Source organism: Pteropus vampyrus, unplaced genomic scaffold (genome assembly GCF_000151845.1).
Source record: "Pteropus vampyrus isolate Shadow unplaced genomic scaffold, Pvam_2.0 Scaffold51, whole genome shotgun sequence".
In the NCBI taxonomy this organism is placed as follows: Eukaryota; Metazoa; Chordata; class Mammalia; order Chiroptera; family Pteropodidae; genus Pteropus; species Pteropus vampyrus.
Window position 1 is genome coordinate 576,260 of NW_011888832.1, and position 14,006 is coordinate 590,265.

The 14,006-nt window shown below is 56.8% G+C and overlaps 1 protein-coding gene across 1 annotated transcript in view; it reads right to left on the minus strand.

Annotated features, from left to right (window-relative positions):
• Positions 1-14,006, minus strand: part of CPNE2 (copine 2) — a 25,995-nt gene that overhangs the window by 9,980 nt on the left and 2,009 nt on the right. The window contains exons 2-11 of the mRNA XM_023530633.1: positions 13,700-13,774; positions 11,789-11,860; positions 10,530-10,613; positions 10,161-10,250; positions 9,126-9,224; positions 8,498-8,584; positions 7,065-7,124; positions 5,765-5,898; positions 3,680-3,734; positions 370-421 (exon numbers count right to left, since the gene is read on the minus strand). Of these exons, the coding sequence (XP_023386401.1) occupies positions 370-421; positions 3,680-3,734; positions 5,765-5,898; positions 7,065-7,124; positions 8,498-8,584; positions 9,126-9,224; positions 10,161-10,250; positions 10,530-10,613; positions 11,789-11,860; positions 13,700-13,774 (808 nt within the window). The remainder of the gene's footprint in view (positions 1-369; positions 422-3,679; positions 3,735-5,764; positions 5,899-7,064; positions 7,125-8,497; positions 8,585-9,125; positions 9,225-10,160; positions 10,251-10,529; positions 10,614-11,788; positions 11,861-13,699; positions 13,775-14,006) is intronic.

A 14,006-nucleotide genomic window follows, 5' to 3' on the forward strand; every position in this document is an offset into this window, starting at 1 on the left:
CCTGCCACCCTTACCTCCTCCTGCTCTACACAGGGCTTCCTGTCAACAGTTCTCTTAAATCTCACCTGACCAGAGTGAGGCGAGCCAAGCAGGTATCACACCTCCCTGGGGCAGGTGAGGAGGCAAAGTCTCGGCTCCGAGAGGTGTAGTGATTTCTCCAAGGTCACACAGCCAGGAAAAGGCTGCAGCTGGCCTTGATTCCAGGACCGCCTGACTCCAAGCCCTAGCTCTCTCCTCATCTGTCATTCTGAGCGAGCGTGAGTGGTGGGGGAGGGGAGAACGGGACAGAAACCTGTACTCTGCCCTCCCTCCGCCCAGAGATGGCCAGGTGTAAAAACCAAGGCAGATGCAGGTGGGCTTGACACTCACCTGAGCAGAAGGGGTTGGTGGGGTTGAAGTTGATGGCAAACTCATGAGAGACCTGAAATGCAGAGAAGATGCTGAACTGGCAGCCTCCGGGCTCCAGACCTGGGCCCAGGCCACCCCCAGCCTCCAAGTCCAAGTGCACCCCACCTTCCCACCAGGCGCAGGCTCCTCTGAAGACGCCTGGCTCTTTACTGCTCCCCAGCCCCAGGTCAAGGCTATCGATATTCCGCACATGTGCTTTCCCATCCGCTGCTGGGTCTGACCCACACGGACAGACCCAGCCGCTGCGGTTCATGATGGAGGAAACCAAGATCCTTGCACGTCACCCCAGTCTCTTCTGCGGGATCAGGGCTGCCCTGATCCTCACCCCATTATGAGAGTCCCCGAGTGGGACAGAGGTGCCCCTGTGGGTGGTGGATCACGGGGCACTTGGAATGCCCCTTGGTCGCTGGCGCTCAGTATGGTGGGGGCTGTAATGAAAGTCCCACTTCCTTGGGCTCCAGGGCTCTTCCCCATTCTAATGGTGGAGGAGCCTGGAAAGGAGCTCAGCTTATGCAAGCGAACCAAGCTGGGGATTAGCCGGCAACCCACTCAGAGCTGGACTGGGGGACCTGGATAGTGGGGCCGGGCGGGGTGGGGACAGGTGCAGAGAGGGCTGTCATGGTTCCTCCAGGCCCAGCCCCTGAGCCCAGGTGGACCCTGTTCAGAGCTGTGACTAGGACTAGGATGACTGCAGAACCCGGGGCCTCAGGAGAGGCCAGAGCTCAGATGCGGCGACCTCCCCATTCTCCCTCCCTCCCTCCCCCTGCCCGCTCACAGCCAAACACCGCACCGCTCAGCCCCCTGCCTCACTGCCCCACGTCCAGTGAGGAAAGGCCTGCGAATTACCCCACTTTTCAGATGGTGAAGCGGACACGGAATGAACTAGGACGTTTCCACGTACTGAAGGGCAGAGTCGGGACTAGAACTGGGGTCAGGCTGCCTCCCGAGCTCTCGTTCCATGAACCCTCTAACCTCAGAAGCTGTTCCTCACCCAAGGGCATTAAATTAGGAGGGTGGAGAGGTCCAGGCTAAGGGAGAGCTTCAGCCTGGACACAAACGATTCCAGAGAGACGTTTTCGCTCCGAGACACTACAATGGATGTGCTGGAAGTCCAACATCTCCACTCCACAAACAAACAGGCCCAGAGAGGGGAAGCCAGGCGTCAAGGCCACGTAGCAGGACAGGCCTGAGCCGCGGGCCCCTCATGCCTTGAGAAGGGCTGGCCCCCGGGCATGAGAGGAGGGACTCGGCAGGCATAGTTCATCCTAGTGGGTGGGCGGCCTGAGGAGACCCCACCTTCTTCCAGGGACCGGTCGCTTCTGTTCTTTGTTCTTTTGGCCCTAAATGCCTGGCACGGAGCCGGTCCCCTGATGTCCCTCTTGAGCCCTGTCCCTCCCTGTCCAGGGGCCCTCTTTACCCTGTCCCCACTCTGGGCTCCAGGTGTAAGGGCCGGCAGTCCTTATTGCCATGGCAACTTCATGACCATCTATAGAGATGAAGAGGGGGGCTTGTATGGAAGGGGCTGAGAGAGGAAAATGGTTGCCAGGGAAACAGGCCTCCCTTGGGCCAACAATTTCCCGAAAAATCAGGTTTTAGGAGATTTTAGAGACCAAAGGGGAAAAGCCCCCTTCTGACAGGAAAGGATTAATATTTCGCTTTCTCAGCCACCCAATCTCTTCATTCCCCACTCTGTGCCCCTCTTTGGGGGAGGGTCTGTCCTGGGGTCAAGTGGGGGGGGGGGGGCTGTGGGAGGTCACCGTCCACACCCGAGGCCTCTCAGGTCACCTACTCCGGCAGTTCCATTTCACAGGTGGCAACACAGGTTTAGAGAGGGCAGGGCCAAGGCATACTGAGGCCAGGGAATAGTGAGTGAGCCACAGCAGAGGCAGGGACAGATCCGGGGGACAAGAAGTCCAGCTGTCCGTGGCAGCCCAGCCCCCTCCCATGCTGGTTGCCTTGGTTTGCCTAAGAAATGCCAGTAAACAGGACAAGCTTCCTGGAGCCCACACCAAGCCGATTAGGGGCCCCTGGGGACAAGCCAGTCTTTGTCCTGGAACTCTCTGAGGCCTGTGACAATCGATAGCCAGTTAACCCCACCTGATCCTGCCCGGCCCCTAGTTGGCCAGTTACTTAAGACGCTGCTCCCTGCGGCCCTGGCAGGGGCAGGACAGTGGAGGGAGGTTGGGAGGGAGCTGACAGGATCTCAGACGGACTGTCCTCTCTGAGCCTCAGTTTCCCCATCTGTACAGTGGGAAGAGTCATAAACTCTGCTCTCCTCCCCCACACAGACCTTCCTTCTGCCCAACCCCTCTTTTGTTTTACTAACTCTGGCTCGTTTCGAAGGTCCGAGCCCTCATGCCATCTCCTCAGGGACATGCTTTCTGAGTCCCTCAGCTACTGCCCAGGACAGGAAGGAACCGAAGCCCCAAGGGCAGGCAACTGGGTCTCAAGGTTCTTCTAGCTCCTTCCAGCTTCCAACCGTCAGAGAACCAACACCTCGAGGCCTCAAATTCACTGTCAACAAATAAGTACTCGCAGCTCAGTGCTCAGGGAAGGCCTCCCAGGGGAATGATGAGAATCGGTGTGAAAACTCAGTGAAAGGGAGCGACAGGCCAGAACGTCACACGCAGAAGCCTTGAGGTGGGAAGGAAGGAAAGAAGGTTCATGCGGCAGAGTTAGAATGAGAAGGGACGGGAAGGGGCCAGGAGGGGCCAAGCCTGGCGGGGGTGGAGAGACAGAGCATCTGGCCTCTCCCAGCCTGGGCGCTACAGCATCCCTCTGGGCACGCCTGGGCCCTCCAGCCTGGCCAAGCCCTGGCCTCCCTAGAGTTGCCCTGTGACATTTCCAAGGAGGCTTTTGCACAGGAAAACATCTCATTGAGCCAGAGTTCTTTGAAAGCCGGCTGGTGTCCTAGCAACCGGCTCATGCTGGGCCTGGCCGCACCAACCCACCCTCCTCCCCTCATACACCCCTGGCATCATGGTGTCTGCCCAGAAACCCAGCTTTGGTTTCGCAGGATCTTGCCCCACTCCCCAAAATGGCCAGCAGACCAAGTTGAGGGGAGGGGGCCGGTAGAGACCTTAGCTGTCCTGCTGGTTAGGAGGCCCAGGGCCTACATGGGATTCAGGTGGAGACATAAGGGCGGCTCCGGGGGAACTCAGAGAAGGCAGGGCAGCTGGGCCCCGGCCCCACGTCTTTCCAAAGTGGATCTCGGAGAGGTCACACACATCAATCCCACCTCGGCCGAGCGGAAACAGCCCGCTTCACTCACCTTCCAGTCCGGGGGCAACTGGGCCCCAAACCCTAGAGCCGGAAACATCTTATCACTAATGAGGAGAAAAATAAAACACCGTGAGACACTCCTCCCACCTACGGGCTCCCCTTCCAACCTGCTACCCGGGGCTGGCCCTCTCTCCCTTGCACACCCCCAGGGATAGAAAGAAAAAGTTCTGTGCCAATGACCTACGGAGCCAAACCCACCTCCGGCGTCTGCGAATGCGTGGCTCGACCGCATCTACTCCTGCGGCAGAGACTGTCAATCAACCACGGCCTTCTAACCAGTGGGCCTGGGTGCAGCTTCTAGGTCCTTCTCAAACTGAGGCTTTGGGCAGCTACTAAACCACGGTCACGATGGAAGTGAAATGTACTGGCTGACTCAACCTCCCTTTTACAGCTGGGAAAGATTCTCCCGAAATGAGAATCCTGGCTTGGCATTCGAGGCCCTTTATCGTACAGCCTTAGGGCCTAGTCTCCTTCCACCTGCCCTCTCTCATACCCCACTGGCCACTCGCTGTCCCCAAACACACAGGACACCTTAAAGCTCCAGCTGCAATCCTGTTGCACCCCCTTCTGAAATACCTCTCTTCAATCTGTTGCCTGTGGCAAACTCCTACTCATCCTCTCAGGCCCAGTTCAAATGGCTCCCTCTCTCCGTGGGGTTCCCTGATACCCCCAGATGCCTCTCTTTGGTGCTGCCATAGCGCCTGCCGCACATGTAAACGGGTCTCTGGGAACTCCGGTGATTTCTTCTCCATTTTCCCCACCAAGTAGGAAGTCCCTGAAGGCAGGGACCATATCTCATTCGTTCATTCATTCAACATGTATTTATTGAGGATCCCCCTGGCCGTTCCGTGGAGGACAAACTGTCGGGGGCCAGGGCGGAAGTGGGAAGACCGATAAGGAGGCTACCTACACGACCTGGGCAGGAGGAGATGGTGGCTCAAAGAGGCTGGCTGCAGTGGGGTGGAGAGGAGAGGTTAGATTCAAGTATTCGGAAAGGGTTTGCTGAAAGGGTGATGGGGGAGATGAGGGAAGGAAGGAAGTGAAGGGTTTGGGGTGAGTTCTGGTGCCTCTCGCTGAGATGGTGAAGACGGAGAGAGGGGCAGGACCGGGGCAGGTGTCCAGCAAGGCCTCCAGCTCACTGGGCCCTCGCTAAGCCTGGATGCCCCTGAGAAGGCTCCGTGAGGGGGCTGAGCCAGCAGCTGAATCCAAGGGTCTCTGGAGCAGCCACAAGAGGCACCTCTGCCCAACGGTACAGATAGAGACTTCCATCTCCCCAGCTCTGCATGCTCTATCTCTCTTAATGTGGCCCAGAATCACAGCCACCCTGGGAGTCAGATGCCGGTCCTCAGGCTACCTTTCTCGAGGTCGAGTGCCCGTTCTTCTTGCCAAATCCCTGCTCCTTCCTCCCTTGCTCCCCATAGTCATTCCACCCTCTGACCTGAGAGGTCCCAACAAGCACCATCTGGGACAATGATGCCACAGCCCACAAGTGACTTCCGGATCCTCCAAGTCCCTCTGGACTTCGCATGTGACACATCCTGTTGGTGGCCACACCCCCTACAAAGCTTTCTTTCACTGGCTTTGCACCCCACCCCACACCCCCAAGGATCTTCAGGAAGCATGGTCATGGGAGGAGGGGCCCACACATGCTGGTTGCTCCTCCAAAGCCCCCGACAGGAGACTAACAGGGCGTTAGGTGCTGGGCCTAGGAAGCAGAATGCCTGGGCTCCGGTCTCCCTGATCTGTGTGACTTTGAGCAAATTCTCCACCCAACCCCAGGCCTCCACTTCCCTAGCTCTAAAAAGGGCAGTTGCAACAAGAGCAAATGAGTTTCGTCTTTTATCCTGACTCATTTTCTTACTCCTCGGTGTAGTGTGTGGAGAAGGATCCCAGTGTGGATCTGGGCTCAGTAAGAGGTCAGCAATCGATTAGCAATGTCTGCCACAGGGATGGGCAGGGCGATAACAGCACGCACGCCTCTGAGCAAGGTTTGATGATCTTTGGCTTTGATAAGTTGAGCTTTCCCAGTTGGATGGAGCCTGAGCTGACCTTCAGAGTCCCTCCCCAAGCTTACCTGTCATAGTCCTGAATGATCTGCCCAACAGCCCAGATGGCCGACAGGTATTCATTGGTGCCCATAGGGTTGATATAGTGCAAAGAGGAAGGGTCGAGGGGATTACCATTGGAGGCTGTGAAGTCTATTCCAACCTGCAGAGTGGGGGGTGGGAAAAAGACCATCCAGTATGGCCAGACACCCCGGCTCCCTATCTTACCCACAGGGAACAGAGAGGATGATGGGACATGGAAAGGCAACTCATCCCCCAGCCCCAACCCACCCTTCCATAAGACGGTCTGAGACCTGGGAACCGTCTGGTTGTATCACTCCTCTGGCTCTCAGGCCGTCTGTGGCTCGCTATGTCCTAAGCATAAAGTCTATTGCCCAGATGTGAGATAAGACCAACTTACAGCCTCAGATTCCTTTTTCTCTCACCATCCCTATCCCTGCACTCATCTGTTCCCATTTCCAGGCCTTTATTCATTAAGTTCCTTCTACCTAAAGAGCCGGGCTATCTGTTCCCCCTGTCTGATTCTCCTCCATCTTTCTGGCCCAATTCAGATGCCGCTGCTCCACGAAGCTTCCCAGACACCTCGCCCCCACCCCATGCCATCTCCTCATCATCCCTCAGACTACCAAGGGGCCTGGGAACCTGGGTCTGCCTGGTGGGGGCAGTGCCTGTCTCCCCGGTCAGACTAGGTGCTCCCCAAAGGCAAAACGCACGCCTCCAAGGAGCCAGGTTCAGGGCTGGGCACGGAGCACTGGTCAGGTGCCCCACAAGGACCTGGGCTGTTGATGGGCAGGGAACAAGTCTCCATCTGCTCTCAGCCCTGAGGGAACCCCAGCCCAGCATCAGGGGAGAGCTCCCTAACGAGGTGATCTCTGTGCCCTGGCGTGTAGGATGGTAGGGCTGCAGCCACAAAAAGTTTCCAGGGAAGTGTTCTAGACAGGAAGACTAGCAAATGCAAGGGCCTAGGACAGAGTGAAGCTTGGCACATGGCAGGAACAGTGAAGGTCAGTGTGGAAGAAGCCCAGTGAGCAAGGAGGGGGAACAGATGAGGCAGGAAGGCCTGTGGCCAGCGAGGAGGAAGTTGGCTTTTTCTTCCTGAAGGGATGTAGCCAGTGGGCTGGGTAGCCAGTTACATGCTGACCTGCAGCTAAGCCCCGACTCAGGCCCAAGTGCCTATGCCAGACACACTCCCTGACCCGGGGCAGTCCTTCCTGAAGTTTACCCAGCCCCTGCTGCAGTTCCGGGCCAAGCCCTTGCGGGGGTGAAGGGGGGCAGTCCTCACTGGGATGTGGGGTTGTGGGGGCTTACGGTGAACATGAGCTGGCAACCTCCCAGGATGTAGTCCAGGAAGGAGTAGTCCCGGTTTATCTGAAAGGAATCAGGAAGTCAGTGGGTCCCCGCCTGGCACCCGAGGGCTGGCCCTCTTCATGGATGACCTCCAGGGGGCTGCTGTGCCCTGACACCTTAGTAAGGTGGTCATGGAGACCCAAAAAGTCAGATTCCAGAATCTGATCTGATTACAACAAACCCCAACTCTCTCCAGAACAAAGCACTCAGAACGACAATTCCCAGTCGGTGGGGGACAAACACACAGGTTACACGGATGCGTGATGATGCAGGCAGGATCCTGGGCCCAGCATCCATTACACCTACCAATTATGTGACGGAAAGAAACAAGTTGTTGCTATTCGGTCCTTAAGCTCTCTCTAGCCCTTACCAACTTTTACTTTTAACAGAGAGGGCCGGGCCACTGCTCAAGGCCTTCCTCTGTAAATTAATAAAGCCGCTAAACTTTTTTTTCTTTTTTTATGGTCTTTGCCTCCTTTTGGCAAAAGATACTGGCCAAAATTTTGCTGGAGTTATAAGGGTTCCTTTCAAAATGAATGTATTTAAGTAAAAAAAAGGAACAAAAATGGGGGAAGGGGTTGATGACAAAAATATAATAAGTAAGGCAGGTGCCAAAAAGCATGAAAGGGAGATGCAAATGACAAATTTCAGAAACAAGGACCCGAAATCATGATGCTGGAACCTGACAGCTGAACTCTCACAGAGCACTTCTGCATTGTGACCTCACCAATGAATGTAAACCCCAGCGAGACAGCGTGGGCTCCAGACCAGGACGTGTAAACCCCAGCGAGACAGCGTGGGCTCCAGACCAGGACGAGGAGGCCTGGGGTATGGGGCCTGCCAGCTGGTAGAGCATCAGGATGCCAGGCCCAGCATCGAAGGCTCTTGCTGCCCGACTCCAGCAGACACCAGGCTACCCACGAGGCCGGGGGACCTGGCCCCTGACCTCAGCCTGGACACTTCTGGCGTGAACTTCGCTGCCTCTCTGGGCCTCAGTGGCCCCAGCTATACCACGGGAGTCAGGTACCTGACCCCTCCCTGATGTCACTGCCAGTGGACAGGTGCCCTGGCCCCATGTCCTCTGCCCCTCTGATGCTGAACACACGGTGGGTAAGCCACCCACATGGGAAGAAGCAACTCGCTACAGTTACTCTCTAACTAGGAGGGGTCCTGAAAGGTCATCTCGTGCCCCCCGGACCTCCACATAGGACCGTGATGTGAGACTCTTTACCCACTTTACCTCATTAATTTCCCCATTCTACAGATAAGGAGACTGAGGCCCATACAGGTTAAGCTCAGAAGGTGACAGAGTCAGGACCTGGCAGAACTAGGATTGGAACCCAAGCTTAGCTGGCCTTGCCCTGTGCCCCCTCCCCCACCCTCCGCTGGCCTACCTTGCAGGAACGTAGAATGATGATGCCTGAGTTTTTATAATTCTTCTTCTTCCTCTGCTTCTTGGGGTTGATACACTCGAACTCCAGCTGGACAACACAGGAAGAGAACAGACGCTCACCTCAGGGTCTCCATGGAGACTGAGCCTCCCCCGGACCCCGAAATCTCCTCCAAAGTGTTCACCAGGGGCAGCGTGCCTCCTCCAGGAAGACTTCCTGGACATTCCCACCTGGAAATTGTTCCTGCCACCTGGGCTCACACCAAGCTTTGCCTGCCCATGGTAGGAGGAGCTGTGTTTACCCACCACCCCTAGACAACTCATCCATGTCATGTCTACTCATGTACCCAGTACCGTCACCCAGGGCCCAGCTTCTCGGGGTGAGTTACGTGGACAGCTCCCGAGTACTCACTATGCTGGGCCCTTTGCCTGTATCACCTCGTTTCTTTCCCACACTACTTCTCTTCCTTCATTTGACAGATGGGGAAACTGAGGCTCAGAGAAATTGAATGTCTCGTTCAAGGTCATACAGTCAGAGAAGTGAAATCTGGGCCCCAGTCTGCCTGATCCAAAAACCTGCGCCCCTTCCCCCTCCCCTGCTGAGGTCTCGGGCTCACGCACGTGCACCTTACCGGGATGCCATCTCGAGCCTCACGCATCTGTGACACTGAGGTCTGGAACTCGCCGATGAAATCGTGGCCCCCATCGTTGTCATAGTCATAGCACATAACCTGCCAGAGGACAGTGAGGTCCAGTGAGGTCACTCCAGAGCTGCCCCCCAAAGAGGTGCTCTCCAGCCCCTCTCAGCTTCCTGAGCAAACCCAACGTCTTCTAGTGGTGCCTCCGTCTTCCCCTGGCATCTGCCTAGCTGTCCTGGGATGACATCATTAGCTCCTGAACTGCCTCCTGCAGGAAGCCTTCCATGATTTCTGGGAAGAAGAGAAAGTATGCCACCCCAGCAATGGAGGCTGTACCCTCCGGTGCAAGAAGCTTGACTCCTCAGACACCCATCACTTGGCTCCTTATCTGTCTTGTGGCCCACCTGGCTTCATGGGCCATGACCTGTCACTCTCCCTAGACTTTTTCCCCGTGAGATAGGCAGAAAAAAAAACCCTGGCTTTACATTCTCTCTAACTACATGGCACTCCTAGGAGGAAGACAGGAGTTATCGTACTCATTCTACTGATGGGTAAACCGAGGCTCTGGGAGGAAAGCACTTGCCTGAAGTCTCACAGCAGCAGTACTGAACACAGAACTGAACCCAGGTTTCCTAAGATGCTGTCTGGGGATGCCGGCCTGGCCCAGCGGATTTGCTCTCAGACCCGCCCCTGAGGACCGGGGGGTTTTAGAGACGAGTAATCATTGCCCCCATCACTGCGACAACGCTTGGTCATTTCTGAGGGGTTTCTGCATTCGTTACCCTAACTAGCAGCACTGCAGGCTTCGGGGAGAACAGGACGGTCACTCTGTTTTAGACAGAGCTTGGGGCCCTGCCCAGGTCACTCACAGGGTCAGGCAGACTCGAGATGAAAACCTAGGGGTCCTGCCCCTCCCCCAGGTTCTCTTTCCCTCTTTATAAGAAAGCTTTGCCAGGGCACCCCCAGAAAGCCTTGGGTAGATGGGGAGGCTTGTGGGGTGGGGACTAGGGCTTCCAGGGCATCCCTCACCTGGATGGGCTTCTCCATGTCCCCATCACACAGGGACACCAGTGGCACAGTGAATGGCTTCCACACAGGATCCAGCGTGTACTTGATCACCTACAGGACAGTGAGGGACGAGGATGAGCTCAGGCCCGGGACAGCATTGCTCTGGGGTTCGGGGTTGGGAAACAGGGAATGGCAAGATGGAGAGCCCCACAACCACACTTCTAGGGATGCCAGTGGGCATCTCTGTGGCGGGGAGGGTCCCTTGGGTGCCGTCATGGGTGTCCCTGCACACCGCATGGCTGCGGGTGCACGGCCCCATCCCGAGCCATCGGAGATGGCTGGACTTCAGACCCATTGGCCTAGAGACCCCCCGGGCCCCCACGCACCCACCTCAGTCCTGTGGACCAGCATCCACTTGCCATCATCTCCTGGCTTATAGAATTCGAGAAATGGATCTGACTTCCCAAAGAGGTCCTAGAGGAAGCAGGAGGCGGTGGGTGAGGAAGAGAGAACTCTGCCAGATTCAGAGAGGAGAAGGGCATGGCCTAGCTGCCTCCCCAAGCCCAGTGGCAGGGGCAGGGGCTGGGGGCGGAGCCAGCCTGGTCCCTCTCTCCTCAGCCTCTGCAAGGCTCAGCCAGAAGCCCAAGACGACTGCAGCCCCGTAGGACCAACTGCCTCCCCCAGGAGAAACCACCCCATCCTAAGGTTACCACGGCTCGTGCTCAGAGACCCTGTTGCCTGTAGCCGACAGGAGCTACGATGCCAGCATCTTAGATTGGGCAGGACTTCAAAAGGGTGGCTGTTCCCAGTGCAGGGGGAGGCCTCTACCAGGATGTGGTTTTAATTTATTGTAGTGGGAATCTGAAAAATAGCAGCTCTCCCAGCACGTGACAGAAGGGACAGGATGTCTTTTAAAAACCGATTTATTTATTTGTTTATTTATTGTTTTAAAGTGTCACTCTGAAGAGACTATATTCAAGTGGGGGAGACAGGAAATAAGTAAGTAATATGTGTTAGGCAGGAATTAGCGTTAAAGAGACAAGGAAAGCAGGAGGGGTGAGAACTCGGGGACCGCTACAATTTCAGGGAAGGCCTTGCTGAGGAGGTGACATAGAACGCGGGCCTGATGGAGGTGAGGGGGCCATTGCGAGAATATTCAGGGAAAAGAACATTGCAGGCGGCGGGAACGGCGAGGGCAAAGGTCCTGAGGCAGGAGGGGCCCCGGTTGTAATCCTGGGGCTCGAGGAGGCTGATTCGGCTGAAGCGTAATAAAGGTCGGGAGAGTGGAAGGTGTGGGGTCGGGGAGTCGGGGGCTGTGGCTACATCAGGTGGGGCCCTGTATGTTACCGGAAGGATCCTAGCGTTTACACAAAACGAGACGGGGCGTCCCAAGGGGTGGGTCTTGACAAGCAGCCATGTTTGAATACCTCTAAGACATGAGGAACTCATTACTTCAGTGATGAAGCGGTACTAATTTGGGGTGGCTAGTAGAGCCCTGTGCTACGAGCTTGTCCCTTGTGTGTGTGGTGGGGGCGGGGGGGGGCGGGTGATGACAGTAGTGGCCAGAAGCTGCAGGGGTAGGCCATGTGACCCAGGGGTGGGGGAAGGATCCTGCTCCCCGAAGGTGAACCCCCTCTTTCCCACCTCACCTTCTTGTCCAGCCTCCTGCCCGCCAGACTCAGTGTAATGACCCGGTTGTCTGACAGCTCCTGGGCAGCAATCTGTGAGGCCAGAGGAATGTGAGGGGTCAGGACCTGCTCTTTAGACACCCCCGGCGGGCACAGGGTGCCCCGACTCTCCAGGGCTAAGGGGGAAGGGGGGAGGGGTAGCGCCAGGCAACCTTGAACAAGTCTCTTTCTTCCACAAATATCAGTTTCCATCTTCTGAAGAATGAGGTAACCCATTGGATATGAGGAATCAGAAAGTGACCCCATGTGGCTCAGCAGAGGGGGCCACAGGATGGTGAGGGGAGATAAAGCAGAGACCAGACGTGAGGGTTGGTCTTGAGCCCTGGGGAGATGTTCTGGACCGGGGAGCACCCTGACAGGCCCCCTCACACCCCCACTGCAGACCCAAAGCACAGCCACCTGAAAACACTAAGGTATTGAGAAGTCCAGCGACTTCGCTGTGCAGCTAGGGAAACTGAGGCCCAGGGCGAGGATGGGAGCTAACCGAGCTCCCTCTGCTGTGTCATCAGCTCACCCTGTCGTCTATCGTCTATGCCTCCGTCTATGCCTCCCCAGCAGCCATGGCCCTCTGGCCCCGGCCCAGCCAGTGACGGACAGGCTGGGTGGCCCCGGGGCTGTCATCTGCCCTTTCCAGCCTCTGAGGAAAGCCCTCTGGCTGACAGCAGCAGTGTAAGCTGGGTCCCCTCTTGTCTAGGGCTTCCCTTCCCCCTCACACCTCTAAGATGACCTCACGGAACATGCTTCTCCACCCTCCTGAACCACAGACAGTGGCCAGGCTGGACGCCCCTCTTCCCTTCCTCTCCTCCAGCCGAGACTCGCTGTGGGGTGGGTTCTATTGCTGCACCCATTTCACAGAGGAAAGAACAGAGGCCTAGAGAGGGACGGGTGGAAATGCTGGGGGCAATGGCGTACCAGGCTGAGTCAGTCCGTCAGGGTTGGCTTCCAGGTAGAGGGGAACTAGCTTGTGAAGGCCGGGTGATGGGGAGGTTTTGAACCCTGAAAAGGTCGGGGGAGGGTTGGGAGAGGACATGCCAGGTGACAGGAACTGTGGATAAAGGCCTAGGGTATGGGCAAGGTATGCCAAGAATACAGTTTGCCTTGAACTCAGGGCACATAGGGTATGGGCAAGGTATGCCAAGAATACAGTTTGCCTTGAACTCAGGGCACGTACGTGACTGGGGTAAAACATGGCTGAGGCAGGAAACGAGGTGGGGACTGCCAGGTCCCTCACGGCAAGGTTCCACAGGCCGTTAAGGGCCAGGGAGGTTCTAGGGCAGGGGAGTGACTCCATGTGAACACACGTAGGTTTGGCCCTCCTCCTCCAGCATGTGGAGGTCCCCGAATCACTCAGGCTCTGAAGGGGGACAATCTAGGGGATAATCTCATGCCTCTCTGGGCTTCAGTTCCCTCATCTGTAAAACAGGGTTTCCACGCTTTCTGGGAGTCTGTGAGGACTAGCAGCTCATCCACACAAAGGGCTCGCACATCGCAAGAAATCATTGCACATGAGGAATCTCTGCATGCTGCAGCCACAGCCAAGCTCCGATGGGCAAGGCACTCCTGAAAGACCCCCAAGGGAGCACGGACAGGGGCCAGTCAGTGCAAGGCAGGGATGCTGGGAGAGCTCTGGAGGCCTCAGGGACCAGTAGGAGGACCCCTGCCCCGGGCCCCTATCCCCAGCTTGGCAGCCCCCAATGCATCATGTGTGGAGCCGGGAGCCCGTTGCTAAGAGACCTGTTGCTAAGTTGTAAGTTGGGCCTTTTTACTCCAAACAAAGCTAGTGATTATCTGCCAGGAAAGCGGCCCATTGATGGGGGCGGGAGGGGGGGGCGGCGGGCAGAGGCAGAGGGGGTTGGAGGGGGGTGTTGGTACCGTAATCAAGCCCTTCCCCGCAGGCTTGTCATTCATCAGCAGCAGTGGCCGAGTGATCTTTTTGCTGGAAACGATCTGGGGGGAGGAAGGAGAGAGGAGCTCCGTGAGGAAAACTGCTCATCAGGCACCGCTCACAGCAGCTGCCCTGTGCCAGGCGAAACCTCCGCCTGTGTGATCTTCATTATGGGAGGCAGACAGCAGCCATTGCTAACCCCAATGGGTAGCAGAGGCGACTGAGGCCCAGAGAGATTAAGACACTTGCCTGAAGTCCCACAGCTGGGATGGAATCTCAGGAGTCTGATGCCCA